Source organism: Piliocolobus tephrosceles, chromosome 19 (genome assembly GCF_002776525.5).
Source record: "Piliocolobus tephrosceles isolate RC106 chromosome 19, ASM277652v3, whole genome shotgun sequence".
Taxonomy (NCBI): Eukaryota; Metazoa; Chordata; class Mammalia; order Primates; family Cercopithecidae; genus Piliocolobus; species Piliocolobus tephrosceles.
Genome location: NC_045452.1, coordinates 34,097,294 through 34,112,838, shown reverse-complemented (window position 1 = coordinate 34,112,838; position 15,545 = coordinate 34,097,294). Strand labels below are relative to the sequence as shown.

Below are 15,545 nucleotides of genomic sequence, written 5' to 3'. Positions count from 1 at the left end.
GAGATGGAAACAGTAATTTAAAAATTGCCAACAGAAAAAGTTCAGGACCCAATGGATCCACAGCTGAAATCACTCAAAGAAGAATTGGTACCAATTCTACTGAAACTATTCCAAAAGACAGAGAAAGAGGGAATCCTCCCTAAATCAACAGACTAATATCCCTGATGAACACAGATGCAAAAAGCCTCAAAAAAATACTAGCTAACTGAATCCAACAACATATCAAAAAGGTAACACCATGATCAAATGGATTTCATATCTGGGATGCAGGGATGGTTTAACATATGGAAGTCAACAAATGTGACACACCGCCTAAACAGCACTAAAAACAAAAATCGTATGATCATTTTAATAGATGCAGAAGAAGCATTCAACAAATCCAGCATCGCTTTATGATTAAAACCCTCAGCAAAGGTGGCATAGAAGGGACATACCTCAAGGTAATAAAAGTCATCTATGATAAATCCAAAGTCAACATTATACTGAACGGTGAAAAGTTGAAAGCATTCCCCCTGAGAACTGGAGCAAGACAAGGATGCCCACACTCACCAATTCTATTCAACATAGTACTGGAAGTCCTGGTCAGAGCAATCAGACAAGAGAAAGAAATAAAAGGCATCCAAATCAGTAAAGAGTCAAACTGTCACTGTTCACTGATGATATAATCGTATACCTAGGAAACCCTAAAGACTCATCCAAAAAACTCCCAGATTTGACAAATGAATCCCATAAAGTTTCAGGATACAAAATCAATGTACACAAGTCAGCAGCACTGCTATACACCAATAACAACCAAGCTGAGAATCAAACCAAGAACTCAACTCCTTTTACAACAGCTGCAAAAAAAAAAAAAAAAAAAAGAATGAAACAAAACAAAACCACCACCACCAAAAAAACCCACAAAACTTGATCTCTACAAGGAAAATTACAAAACACTGCTGAAAGAAATCACAGACAACACAAACTATTGGAAACACATCCCATGCTCATGGATGGGTAAATATTGTGAAAATGACCATACTACAAAAGCAATCTATCAATTCCCATCAAAATGCCATCATCATTCTTCACAGAACTAGAAAAAACAAAATCCCAAAATTCATATGGAACCAAAACAGAGCCTACATAGCCAAAGCAAGACTAAGCAAAAAGTACAAATGTGGAGGTTCACATTACTCAACTTCAAACTATCCTACAAGACTATAGTTACCAAAACAGCACGATACTGCTATAAAAATAGGCACCTAGACCAGTGGAGCAGAATAGGGAACCCAGAAATAAAGTGAAATATTTACAGATCTTCGACAAAGCAAACAAAAACACAAAGTGGGGAAACGACATCCTACTCAAAAATGGTGCAGGATTAATTGGCAACCCACATGTAGAAGAATGAAACTGGATCCGCGTCTCTCATCTTATACAAAAATCAACTCAAGGTGGATCAAAGACTTAAATCTAAGACCTGAAACCATAAAAATTCTAGACGATAACATCAGAAAAACTCTTCTAGACATTGGCTTAGGCAAAGAGTTCCTGACCGAGAACCCAAAAGCAAAAGCAACAAAAACATTAATAGTTAGGACATAATTAAACTAAAAGCTTCTGCACAGCAAAAGAAACAATCAGCAAACAGCCCCCAGAGTGGGAGAAAATACTCGCAAACTTTGCATCCGACCAAGGATTAATATCTACCACCTACAAGGAACCGAAACAAATCAGCATGAAAAAAAACCAAATAATCCCATCAAAACGTAGACTAAGGACACGAATAGACAATTCTCAAAAGAAGATACACAAATGGCCAACAAACATATGAAAAAATGCTCCACATCACTAATGATCAGGGAAATGCAAATGAGAACCACAACAGGATACTACCTTACTCCTGCAAGAACAGCCATAATCAAAAAACCAAAAAATCATGGATGTCGGCGTGGATGTGGTGAAGGGGAACACCGTGACACTGCTGGTGGGAATGCAAACTAGTACAACCACTACGGAAAACAGTATGGAGATTCTTAAAGAACTAAAGGGAGATCTATCATTGCTCCAGCAATCCCACTGCCGGGTATCTACCCAGAGGAAAAGAAGTCACTATATGAAAAAGACACTTGCACACGCATGTTTATAGCAGCACAATCCACAGCTGTGAGAACATGGAACTGGCCTGAATGCCCATTGGCCAGTGAGTGGATAAAGAAAATGTGGTGTATCAGCATAAAAAGGAGGGAAATGAATGCTTTGCAGCAACCTGGATGGAGCTGGAGACCATTATTCTAAATGAAGTAACTCAGGAACAGAAAACCAAATATCGCATGTTCTCACTCATAAGTGGGAAGTAAGCTATGGGGATGCAAAGGCAGGAAAATGACACAACGGACTTTGGGGACTCGAGGGGAAGAGTGGAGGGGGTGAGGAATAAAGACTACACACTGGGTACAGTGTATACTGCTCGGGTGACGGGTGCACCAAAATCTCAGAAATTACCATTTTATCCATGTGACCAAACATCACCTGTTCCCCCAAAACAATTAAAGTTTAAAAAAAAAAAAAAGATAAAATAAGCCAGGCACAGTGGCTCATGTCTGTAATCCCAGCACTTTGGGAGGCCGAGGCAGGTGGATCACTTGAGGTCAGGAGTTTGAGACCAGCCTGGCCAACATGAGAAAATCCTGTCCGTACTCAAAATACAAAATACAAAAACTAGCCGGGCGTTGTGGTGCACACCTGTAGTCCCAGCTACTGAGGAGAGTGAGACTCTGTCTCAAAACAAAACCAAAAACAAAAACAGTTAATTAAATAAAATTTAAAAGAATAAAAAATAAAAAACACTGAAAAGAAATACAAGTGGGATAAAATGAAAAAATCTTCTATATTCTTTCCCGAGTAAAAACTGTCCAAGTAACTTAATTATTGCTGCAACAATTAGTGCTATTCCACTTGGAAACAGCTCAAATACCCCATAAAGAACAAACAAGTAAAATGGCACTTCTATGAAAGTTTTGTTTAAAAAACACAAAAAATAGACACTGAAAAGGCTTAACAACATCAAGTTGAAAAAGCAACACGTTTGTTGTAATTACACCACAGAAAAACCCAAACTTTCAGAAAACACTTAAAAATATATACATAGAATAAAAAAAGGATGACTCTAGACCAAAATAGCACTGACGGTGCTTCTGGGCGAGTCTGCGTGAACGCTGCTTTTCTCTATCAATCAGGTCATGAGGGAGAAAGGCCGAACGTGCCTCCGATCACCTCGAGCTCCTGCTTCCGCACTCCTGGCCTCGCCGCACTCTGAGAACACCTTTGGGGCTGCCGGGCCTGCCATGACTCCCCGTGTTACTAAAGCGAAAGCCAGGTGGAGTGACTCCCCGAGTCTGCACCGCGACGAGGGCCCCAGGGTCCTGGTGCCTCCCAAGAGCGGGTAATTACCGTGACTCACATTCCAGGGAGGCATCCATGCCGACAGACCCGCCAACCCTGCTGTGACTCTGAACTGAAGGCATGAGTTTTTGGGCATCTCAAGAGAGGATTTACCTTCTCTCCAATTAACAAAAGGGAGAGGGGCTACCTTCATCTTCGTCCAGTCCTCCTGGAAGGGGATCCTGTCCGCGTCGTCTGTGGAGTTGAGGTGTCTGCTCCTGAACTCGTCTCCCACCTCCCGCAGGTGCCTGGCAAACACCATGCTGCGACGGGTCTGTGGAAACGGCGACGGCTCGGCTGAGAACACGCCCGCCCGCCATGCCGCCCTTCAGGAGCGGGTTCTCCCATGGCTGCCGCCACCCACCCCTGCAGCTGGAACAAGACCCTCAGAGACATTCTTCGTCGACAGTCACCCGAGAAGCAGTGCCGTCCACGGTGGAGGCTCTCGGAGGGTCTACTGCAGGAAGCCAATGCAGGGCAAGCCGCCCACCCCTGCCGGCTCTGCCAGGCTCCCCCGCGGGAAACTGTGGCACACCCTGGGCTCAGCTGGCCGTTGCCCCGGCTGGCACAACTGTGTGCAGCTCCTTCCCCTCAGTGTCTCCCCAACTCGACTTCTAGCTTACTCGGTTAGCCGTCCTACTTTTGCCAAATGGGGCGGGACTGACCTGCACAAAGCCCCGTGTGAGCAGGGACTGTCTCCTGCAGGCAGGTTCTGGCTTTACAAGCTGCTGCCCTGGTGAACGTGTCAGCAGACCTGCTGTGCCCACCCTGGTGAACGTGTCAGCAGACCTGCTGTGCCCACGGGAGGGGTCAGCCGCTTCCCGCCCTATACTCCCACTCACTCACGGAACCGGGGCGGCTATGGAAAGTCACTCCATCAACACAGAAATCAAGGCCAACGGGAAAGACCCGCTGCAGAAAACAGTCCCACCTTTCAAAGCTAAAGAGAGGAGAAAGGAGGGGTCTACGTTCCTGCCACTGACGGAGTCACTGACTCGGGGGCTGACTCCAGGGCGCCGCCACTGCATTCAGGGCCTGTGGCATCAGAGGGGAGAGCCGGGCAGCTCTGCGGGCTCCCGAGGACCTGGCTCTGCGGCCACGTGAGACTCTGGGGCAGCGCAGTCACTGCAGGTGCCCATATCCAGGGCTTCAATTATGATTTTAATCAGCAAGGTTCAAAAGAGCTGTCAACTGTTTTAAATTTTCAAAAACTAAATAATAGGCAACATACACTAATTTAGAAAGATGCTCCCGAGGAAACACTCACATCCCAGTATTCTTTCCCTCCGTAGTGGTCGTGAAGTAGGTTCTCGGCTCTGTCCAACATCACGGACCTGTTTTTAAACAACATGACAACAGTTATAAGAGTTAAGGATCATGACATTCACACTCTCAGAGCACAGACTGGGAGAACCCAGGGCCGGGGAAGCGGAGACCAAGTCTTCAAGGGACACCAACCAGGGCGCGTCGGGGGTTATGGCTGAGACACAGGCAGGCTGCCGTCTGGCCTCCACACCACAGTTCTGAGAGGGCTTTGATGCCCACTGTCAACTCAGAGAATGACATCAGAGAGAAGTATCTCCTAATTTGAGGAGTGTATTTGGGAGTGGGCAGAAGGCTTGGAATCCAGGATCCACCGATGGCTATGGCAAGCTGCAGGTGCGCCTGAAGAGGGGAGGCTGTGGGAAGCTTTTCTTTGGCAAAAAGGAGAGGTTCACATAAGCTGCTTGGAAACAAATTCACCAACTCGGGCTCAAAGCTGGAGCTGCATCTGTTCTGTGGTAGAGACGCCATTCCTGGGCAGGCATTCTCGTGACAGCGTCTCGTCTGAGTTACTGCAGCCCTTGTCCACTGGCAAACCTGGTCCCAGGAATACGTGCACGTGTCAAGCGGCGGCTGTGAAGGTGTGAGGTGCGTGAAATGTGTGAGGAACGTCCTGGGGTTATTTCAGAGAGCCCTCCAGCCAGCCTTTATCTCAGACTCGCAGGCAGGCACCTCCTCCTCAGCGCCTTCCTTGCTCCAGTTTGGGTCAGACAAGTCATCCTGGTGCCTGTGACTTGTCATGCTAAACGCTACCTAATTCCACGTGGGAAGTGCCTCTCCTATTCCAGCCACTGAACCGTCTCACGACACTCCCTAGGGCTCTTGATGCAAAATAAAAACGAAACACACAAAACGGATCGTGAGAAAACAGACCCGAATACTGGGGTGGTAAAGGTTGGAATACAAAAACCCAGAAATTTTTAAGGAAAAGACTGATGAATGTGACTACATAAAAATTTTAATTGTGGTCTGGTACAGTGGCTCACACCTGTAATCCCAGCATTTTGGGAGGCCGAGGTGGGTGGATCACGAGGTCAGGCAATCGAGACCAATCCTCCTCTTCTGGGTGGCATCCTACAGTTTTATGCCCTCACGGTTCACACACAGACTCTTCTACACAAACATGGAAACAACCAAAGACCACATTTTCTTCCATCTGTACACAGACAGCTGCAAAAGAACGAGGTGATGTCCATGTGTCGTAATACCCAGGTGTGCAGCTGGGTGGGAAGAAAAGGGCAAACTGAAAACTGCATGGACAGCGTGTGTGGTGATTCCACGTGTTTAAAAAGACGGCTGCATGCACAGGCGGTGATGTGAGGTGATTTCTGGAGAGATGGGCATAGCTGGATTCAGTGGGTGCCTCTGGCCCTGCTTCCAACGGCGTTTAAGGCTTTTTGTGAAATGCAATACCACACTTTGAGACGCACATTCCGCACGGGCGCGGGTAGAGGACATGCTGCACAGGTGCGGGTAGGCAAACTGCTCCAAAATGAACACGGTGCAGTCCCTACCGGGGTGGAGGAACAAGGAGGAACAAAGCCCTTCACACACTTGCTCTGCCCCGTCCTCCGGGGCCTCCCCGGCATCCTCCTATCTCTACCTCCGATGCACAGGACTGTCTATGACCTTCATGCACATGGAACATGACCACATTTATCTTTTTTTCTTTTTTTTTTTTTTTACTGGGCATTATATCTTGATTTCTCTTTGTTGAAAACGGCGGCAGTCTGCCCGTTGTCAGTCGTGGATCTACCACACTCTATCCTGTGCGTGGCTGAGGGGTGCACGGGTTTTCCTGGTCCGGGGAGGCTATGAACGTTCCTGGGCAGGGGTCTGTGGGTGCATGTCCTGCATTCGGGGTGCACCGGACTCCCAGGGTTTTACCAGATTCTCGCTCCAGGAGCAGCCTTCGAGCCCCTGTGGACCTGTCCTCCTGACGGTGGTTGGTTTCCCGAGCATGACAGCACTGGGGCACCTGCTCGCGTTAACAGCAGCCGTTCTTACTCCTGAATCACACGGATCCCGTCTTGGACTCACCTCAACCCAGGCTGCCCGTCCCTCACTCACTGGGTTTCATCTCCTGTATCCCGGAAAGTCCTTAGTTCACGAAATGTGCTGCAGGACCTTCCTCTCTGAGGCCTGTCTCCATTCTTCTTATGGACAAAAGTTCTTGATTTTGAAGTAACTGGCTTTACCGATCTTTCTTTTTTGGTGCATGCTTTTCCCATCTTGTTGAAGAAGGCTTCCTGTCCCAAGGTGGAAAGGCTGCTCTCTTAACGGCTTTATAGCTTCACCTTCCCATTAGGGCTTCAACCCCCATTAGAGACTTTAACTGGGTGCTGGGGGCAGACGGCCTCGCCCCCACCGTCAGCCTCCTTCCCCTGCGCCCTGGCAGAGGCGTTTCTCCTCAATCAGGACCCTCTGGCTGGAAGCCCCTCTGGGCACAGCTCCATTCTAATCTGCAAATGTGAATCAAAAAAACGGACTGGCACGACTGTTCCATGGGCCCCACACGGAGGCAGACTGGCTTCCGAAACCCGGGTATTTTCATGAAATGAACCCAGTCCCAGGACATGCAAGCTGCATCTCAACAACCAAAACAATTCAGCCTAGTTCCCTCCACAACCTCTGAATTTTGCTTTTCCGCAACAGTCGGGCTGGCTGAGCAGCAGACACGCGGGCCTGTGCTGGAGCCACCTGCCTTCACAAAGTCCCAGAGCAGCTGAGACCATGTGGTCCTGGCCCACTGGGGCCAGCGGCAGCTGTTACTGACCAGGGTGATACCGAGCCAGCTGTGATGTCCAATAGGATCGTGACTGCCGTGGCCTCTAGAGGCGCACACAGGGCACGACAGCAGACAAGGCAGCCTCAACCTCAACGTGGGCAAGCGCGAGGGGCACCCATGCCCTGCTGTGCCCAGTCTGGGGGAGACTGTGGGCGGCAAGCCACCCAGGTGCCGAGGCGAGAGACCGAGGGCACGCGCTGTTCCAGTCTAATGAAATATGTAAAGTAACAATAGTTCTACTAAATATAGATAACAGATATGATTACATATGAATATCATTAATCATTAGTTTGTAGTAATTACGCTTTATTCCAATATTATAATAATTCTCGCTCTACAATTATAACTTAGGAAAAACCAGGCCATACAGAGGTAGGAGATGAGGGGACACAGTGAGAAGTGACCAGAAGACAAGAATGTGAGCTTTCTGTGATGCCCGGGCAGGGCCACCAGAGGGCCCCTTGGTCTAGCGGTAACGCCAGCGTCTGGGAAGACACCCGTTGCCAAGTGGACCGTGGTCTGGCGGTAGCGTCAGTGTCAAGGAAAACACCCGCTACTCAGCAGACAGGGAAAAGGAGTCTCCTTTCCCCGGAGGAGTTGAGAGAAGACTCTGCTCCTCCACCTCTTGTGGAGGGCCTGACTGATGTCAGCACACCCGCCGTTATCCGGAGGCCCAACCGTCTCCCTGTGATGCTGTGCTTCAGCGGTCACGCTCCTGGTCCGCCTTCACGTTCCATCCTGTACACCTGGCTCTGCCTTTTAGGTAACAGTAGCAAATTAGTGAAAGTACTAAAAGTCTCTGATACGCAGAAATAATGGCGTAAGCTGTCTCTCTCTCCCTCCTCTTTCTCTCTGCCTCGGCTGCCAGGCAGGGAAGGGCCCCCATCCAGTGGACACGTGACCCACCTGACTTTACCTATCAATGGAAATGGCTCACATTCCTTACCCTGCCCCTTTTGCCTTGTATCCGATAAATATCAGCACAGCCTGGCATGCGGGGCCACTACTGGTCTCCGTGTCTTGGTGGTCGTGGTCCCCCGGGTCTAGCTGCTTTTTCTTTTATCTCTTTGTCTTGTGTCTTTATTCCTAAAATCTCTCGTCTCCGCACACAGGGAGAAAAGCCCACCGACCCTGTGGGGCTGGACCCTACAGGAGACGCTCACAGCACCTGCTGGGGGACTCAGAAGATCCAAGGGAGGTGACGGAGAGGGTCCCAGTCTGCAGCAAGTTCTAAGAACGTGGTCATCAACAGTTCCCTCCAGAGTTTACGACATCATCAGGTACTGACTTGTCTGCAACCCCAGCCGCCTGGGTGGACCCCTGTGGCCCAGCTCACCAGGCTGGCGGCCACTTGCGGCAGACGCATGGCCAGAGGTGGCTGCACGATCCTCTCCAGACCCGTGAGGCAGCAAACAGATCCAACAGTGGGTGCTGGGTGCAGGGAGGGGGCAGGTATTGGTAAAAGTTGCCCAAGTGGTACAAATGGAGAACAGCCTCACGGTAAGCCCCCGCCGCCCCCAGCCCAGCCCAGCCCAGCCCCTCCCCGCGCACTCGGCCGGGCTGAGCCCTCACCTCTGTGCCCCTCGCCCACTGTCCACGTCACCCACTGCGCTGTTTCGCAGAGACACATGCAACCACTTCCCTAACCAACACCCCCACGGCCCCCAGGGTCCGCTGTCTGTGAGGTGGGTGGGCCAGGGATGCGGGAGTGCGGACAGAGAGCCCCTAGCCCAGCACGCACGGAGCAGGCGCCGCGGCCTCCAGGCTGCTCCTGAGGGGAGCAGGGCACTCACCGGGCTGACGTGTTTCTCAGAAGCAGGGGCGCCACGATGGAGGCTGAGCCCTGGACGGACACACAGGAGACATTCAGACCCCTGGTCTCCTCATAACCCCAAAACCATCCTCTGGAAAACAAAACCCACGGCAGCTCTATCAGTTTATTTTGCTTTCACGAGAAAAACAAATCAAGTCTAGACACACACACACCGTGGCTCGCTCTTGATGAAATGCGGCTGCTTTAGGAAAACTTACCGATCACGACTGCGGATCGTGACATTCTCGTAAAATTGTAAAAGAAGCCCACAGGCGCCTCTCAGGCTGATGAACCACTGACGCCTTCCCCGTGATAGGGGTTGGCAGGAGGCAGAGGGAGCAGGACAGAGGCAGCCCTGTGCACCTTCAGGGCCAGCCTGGCTGTGACCGTCACCCAAGTCAACCGCGCCCTTCCCAAGAGCTCACTAGCCATGCTTTAGAGCAGCTGCCCTGGCACTGGACACGTGGAGGCTGTGAACTGACAGCTTTTCCACAGTAGGCCTGGCAGTGTCAGAGCCTTTAATGGCAATCAACACTTGGGACTGACGAGACCCCCATTCCTGTGGCAACATCCAAATGCAGGAAAAGACACAGGGAAAAAGGCATGGGGTCTCAGCCGGCTGTTTGCCACGGCCCATTCTCGAGGCCTCAGCACAAAGGGGACCCGCCTGTCAAGGACGAGAACGTTGTGGGCAGCCACAAACGCTACCACCATGAGGGGCACCGAAGCACTGTCAGGATGCCAGGGGAGGGGAACGCCCAGAACCCGGCATCAGCACTCAGTGTGGGCACCGAGGGCGCTGTATGTGTGTGGTGGGGGCGCTGTGGCGTGGGGGGCAGCCTGCAGCAGGGGGAGGAAGTGGAGGGCACTGCTGCCGGGGGGTGGGGAGAGGAGTGCCTGAGGGGGGTGCCTGTGGTGGGGGGGGGGCGGGGTGCATGTGGCGGGGAGGCGGCGGGGGCTGAGGGTACTGCAGGGGTGTGGGGAGGAGAGTGCCTGGGGGAGGCGCCTGCCGCAGGGTAGAGGGGGGCACCTGCAGCAGGGGGAGGAGGCGGGGAGCAGCCACAGCAGGCACCTGTAGTACTCGTGCTTGTCCTGGGAGTACAGGAGCTGATCGATACACGGCCGCTCATCCACCTTCTCTTCCCAGGTCCCTTCTTTCCATCCCTCTGCATAACTTTGTAGGACGTAAACCTGGTCAATAAAGGGCCCACCAGACTCTGAAAAACAGCAAGAGAAGCCGGGCAGTGCAACAGCGACGGAAGCTCACTACGGGCACGCATCAGCCACCGGCAGGTGACTCTTACTACTGCACGCCACCCTGTTCCCGAAGAGACTGCAGGAGGCTCACAGAGGCCAAGACAGGTCAGAGCACAGGCCACGATGGCACAGGGCCGACAGCGTGCGATAGCAGCCAGTGGGGAGAGCTGGTCCCCGATTTCCCAGCCCCACCCCTGCCTGGCTGCAGCAGGCCCCATCCTCACAGGGGCCCGTGTGAGCCCGTCCAGCCTTCACGCCCCTGGTCCAGGCCCCGGGGGCTCGCTCTCGGGCCCTCTGTGAGGCCACCGGCCCCTACCCCCTTGGTTTCCCGCAGTGCTCCTCACCACCTGGGCCACCATCTACTGCACTGGTGTCCTGCCTCCCCCAGGGACAGGAGCTCAGGCGAGCAGGAATCGTGCCTCTCACCCACGGCCCAACCCACACGGAGAAGGTGACAATGCATCGCCCAAGAGGTCAGCAATCAAGATCTGCTCAAAGGGGGCAGGAACACAGCGGGGAAGGAGCACCGCACAGGTGAAGTTCTGGGGAAGGAGCACTGCAGGGAAGGAGCAGTGCGCAGGTGAAGTCCTGGGGCAGGAACATAGTGCGGAGGGAGCACCCTGCAGGTGAAGTTCTGGGGCAGGAACACAGCGGGGAAGGAGCACTGCACAGGTGAAGTTCTGGGGAAGGAGCACTGCGGGGAAGGAGCACCGTGCAGGTGAAGTCCTGGGGCAGGAACATAGTGCGGAGGGAGCACCCTGCAGGTGAAGTTCTGGGGCAGGAACAAAGCAGGGAAGTAGCACCGCACAGGTGAATTTCTGGCGTCCTTTTTGCTCATTCATGACTGGGGGCTAAGGGCTGCGTGGCCTACAGGCCCGAGGCTGGAGCTGCGGGGGCTCCTTCTATGCTACTGGGAGGTGGTGAAGATCCCGGCACGCTGGGTGCTATGTTAGCCACATCAGGAGCTCACTGTGTGCGGTCTCCTGACAGCCTGGCCCCAGGACAGGCACCCAGTTCCTTCCCCACCTTACAGGCAAGGAGACAGCTCAGCAAAGCCCCAGGCTGGTAGATGGCAGGTAAGCGTGAGACCAGCGTATCTGCCTCAGAAGCTCATCACACAGGGTCTGTCTTCCCAGACCTTCCCAAGCACTTGGATGCCCAAGGCCCAGACCTGCCCGCTTCCCTGTCAGGAAACCCACTGGTCCCAAAGGGAGGTAAGGATAACGTCTCCGAGTTCCTGTGACCTAATGTTCAGACCAGGGGCTGGCTGCTAGTTACACCAAATACCCAACCACAGCTTTCATCTTCCAGGACTCATGAGCAAATTGTAAAGTCAACTCAGGATGCACTCTAGGAATGCTTTTTACAAGTGGCAGACTTTGTGACTTGGTATCAACCAGGATGTCAGAGGTTACTCCCTGTTGTTGCATGCCCCTAGCACTCACAAGACTGACCCTGACACAGAGAAAACATTTCAGAGTGACAAGATCTAGGGAGCAACGAGCACCATCCTTGAAAAATGACGACACAGGAGCCACACTCCTTGGCAGGGAGCAAAGATCTCTAAGCCCCGAGAGTGGCTGTCCAGTAAGAACTCAACAGTTGCTGGAAAGCAGGAGCCTGACTCAAAACTAACTCATTCGTCTTCAAGGCCTCTCAAATGCAGCAGCCAAGCATCACTTACTTTTAAATTTATGTCTTCCAAATGACACAACACAAAAAGCTCTGAATACCTTCATTCTAAGAGCTTTAATTCCTCTCTTCAAATTAAATGAAAAAATTAAGCAACACAAAGTTAAACAAGACAGACTTTTATCCCTGGTGCTGCACAGAGACACCATGAAGCATACTCCGCACGCAGCACGTCTTCCTTAACGTAAAACAGCCTTTTGCACAGGGAGCCGAGTCCTGTCAGTCCAACATCCAGGGGTGGCCGCTTTCTTAGGGTGTTAGGGCGGCTCTAACTGCATTCACCTACTCATCAGGCCACCGTGGTTTCCAGAAGTGAGGGGGCACAAAGCTCATCCACTTCAGGTCTCTTTCCCGAGAAACATTTTGGGAAGCTCACTGCAGCATGGGAAAGGGACTGCGCTCCTGAGTGGAGGAGGTGCTGCCACAGGCCTCAGGCAGCAGCGCTGGGCACTGGAGGGTGCTGGTGAGTCTGGACGCAGTCGCAAGCCCAATCTGATGTCTACCTTAGAAATGATTGCCTGGCCCCAGTTAAACCACCACGGCCTCCCAGCGTGCCGCTCGGCCTCACCTGCGATGAACTGCTCATACTCGATGACGGGGATGTTTTTATTGAGACTCGGAAGATCAAAAAACTCAGACCAGGGAATCCGGACCTGGTGGATGTCAGGACTCTGCCAGTGATAGAGGCGGCCCCACGGAGGCAGGACGAGCACCCACTCCTCCGTCTTGAGCAGAGTCTTCAGGAGAGAGGCGATTCGGATATAGACATCCCTGCGCAGGTTGAAGCCTTCCGGGGGGTTGACGTCATACAGAAGATACCTGAGCAGGCAGAATGAGGACCACAGGTCTCAAATGCTGGGGTTTCTGCACGGAAAACCTGACTACTCAGAAGTCTCAGCGCATGGCCCAACTCCAGGTGCTTAAGATGGTTCCCAGTTTGTGAAGGCAGTGAATGGCCTGTTTCTCTATGACCGGTTACTTACGGAGCCCGTAAGCAGAAGCTGCAGACATGCTAACGTCCTTTTAACAACTAGCAATAGTTCAACACTAAGGCTAGAGGAATCCCAGTGACTAGAACCCAAGAATCAGTACCCACATGGTTCTCAAACTGTTTGGTCTAAAGACCCCTTTACGCTGGAAACAATGATTGATGGCTGGTTATGTGCACTCTGTCTACTGGTATGTCCTATACTAGACATTAAAGCTACAAGTATTTAATTCAGCTAAAAATAAGCCACTACATGCTAACAAAAATCACATATTTAAACAAAAAATAAGCGTATTTTAAAAAATGCATTAATGAGAAGGACTGTGACGATGTTCTTTTTATTTATTTATTTATTTTGAGAGGGAGTCTTGCTCTGTCTCCCAGGCTGGAGTGCAGTGGCCCAATCTCGGCTTACTGCAAGCTCCGCCTCCCGGGTTCAGGCCATTCTCCTGCCTCAGCCTCCCCAGGAGCTGGGACTACAGGTGCCTGCCACCACGCCCGGCTAATTTTTTTGTTTTTTAGTAGAGACCAGGTTTCACCATGTTAGCCAGGATGGTCTCCATCTCCTGATCTCAATCTCGTGATCCACCCGCCTCGGCCTCCCAAAGTGCTGGGATTACAGGCGTGAGCCACTGCGCCCGGCAGACAATGTTCTTAATTTTTGCAAATCTCTCTTGGGTCTGTTGACAGCGGGATTCCCATACACGTTTCTGCATTCAATCTGTTGTGACATGACAGATCAAGTGGTTTCTAGGAAAACTCCAAGGTGCACTCATGAGAGAAGTGAAAAAGGCGTAGAATACTCTGGTACTACTATAAAACGGCTACAAAAGCTCAGAGATCCCGGACACACTTTAAGATCACTGCCCTAGTGGAAGGACACAAAGCACCCCAAGGGACAGACAGGTCCCCAACAGCTACAGAAACTCTGGCACTCTCCTTCCCCTGCTCTGCGCTGGTTTTCCAAAGACTCCCACCGTCGCGGGTGAAACTGCGTGCAGCGCCCAGGCCTGCGAACTCCACGAGGGGCCGCGCACCCCACAGCCACAGGGCGGCCGCGAAGCTCGTCTTGGCCCTGAGAATTCACCGCGGAGCGCCCGCCCGGCACTGACTCCCAGCTTCGCACACCCAGTCTTGGACCGCGACACTCAGGGGCCTCCTGAGCCCGCCCAGGCTCAGGCCGAGCAACCCGGTGCTCTTCCTGGGCTCCCGAGGCTGCGCCTCCGGCCTCTCGCAGACAACCCCGCCTGCAGACCCGGGCCGTAGTGACAGAGCCCAGACTACCGCCAACCCAGCGGCCCGATCCTGCCCCCAGCCCCTGCCCCATCCCCTCCCCTAGGCCCCGGCCCCTGCCACTGCCCCTACTGCGTCCCCATCCCATCCTTCCTGGCCCCTGCCCCCGCCCCGTCCCCATCCCATCCCTCCGGCCCCGGCTCCTGCCCCCATTCCATCCCACCCCTCCAGGTCCCAGCCCGTGCCCCGCCCTCATCCCATCCCAACACCCAGGCCCCTGCCCCGCCCCCATTCCATCCCTCCTGGCCCCTGCCCCCTACCCCATACCATCACCCTGGCCCCTTACTCCGCCACATTCCGTGCCCCAGAACCCTGACCCCATCCCATTCCCCTGGACACTGCCCCCTGACCCCGCTCCATCCCATTCCCCTGGCCCCTGCCCCAAGACTCCGCTCCATTCCATCCCCCTGGCCCCGGACCACCCTCCCTCCCGTGTGCCTGCCCCCTGACCCCATCCCATCTCCCTGGCCCCTGACCCCGCCCCATCCCATCGCATCGCAGACCCACCCCGCCCCCATCCCATCCTCTGGCCCTGCCCGGCCTTGGAACCCCAACATTGGCACCGTGGACGCGCGTTTACCGTCTGCGGGACGCCGCCCCCGAAAGAATGTCGGCCGCCGACTGGCCGGGCCAGAACTCCTGGCCGGAGGCACGAGCCGGCGGCCAGGACACTGCCCCCAATAGCAGAAAGACGAAGCTGAGTGCCGCCATGGCCCCCGGCGGCCACGCACTTCCGGCTGCCGCGCCCCGCCCCGGAAGCACGCCCCGCCCCCGTGAAACGCGTTCCCAGTAGCCACGACAACGCCCAGAGCAGACCTTCCCGCGCATGCGTTATGCGCCATCACCGGCAAGCCGGGGCGGGAGCGGGAACTGCGCGTGCGCGGATTCTCCGCTCTCCTGAGCGCCGTGGTGGGCGGTCCCATCGCGGACCTGGAGGCAGTGGCTGTGGTGCCTGCCGGTGCTGT

The 15,545-nt window shown here is 53.2% G+C and overlaps 1 protein-coding gene across 2 annotated transcripts in view; it reads right to left on the bottom strand.

Annotated features, from left to right (window-relative positions):
• Positions 1-15,328, bottom strand: part of POFUT2 (protein O-fucosyltransferase 2) — a 29,680-nt gene extending 14,352 nt beyond the window's left edge. For both annotated transcript variants that reach the window (XM_023194500.1, XM_023194499.1), the window contains exons 1-6: positions 15,161-15,328; positions 12,868-13,118; positions 10,423-10,567; positions 9,331-9,441; positions 4,694-4,760; positions 3,575-3,700 (exon numbers count right to left, since the gene is read on the bottom strand). In XM_023194500.1, coding sequence (XP_023050268.1) covers positions 3,575-3,700; positions 4,694-4,760; positions 9,331-9,441; positions 10,423-10,567; positions 12,868-13,118; positions 15,161-15,291 — 831 coding nt within the window. In that variant the 5' untranslated portion in view covers positions 15,292-15,328. The remainder of the gene's footprint in view (positions 1-3,574; positions 3,701-4,693; positions 4,761-9,330; positions 9,442-10,422; positions 10,568-12,867; positions 13,119-15,160) is intronic.
• Between the last annotated feature and the right edge of the window lie 217 nt (positions 15,329-15,545).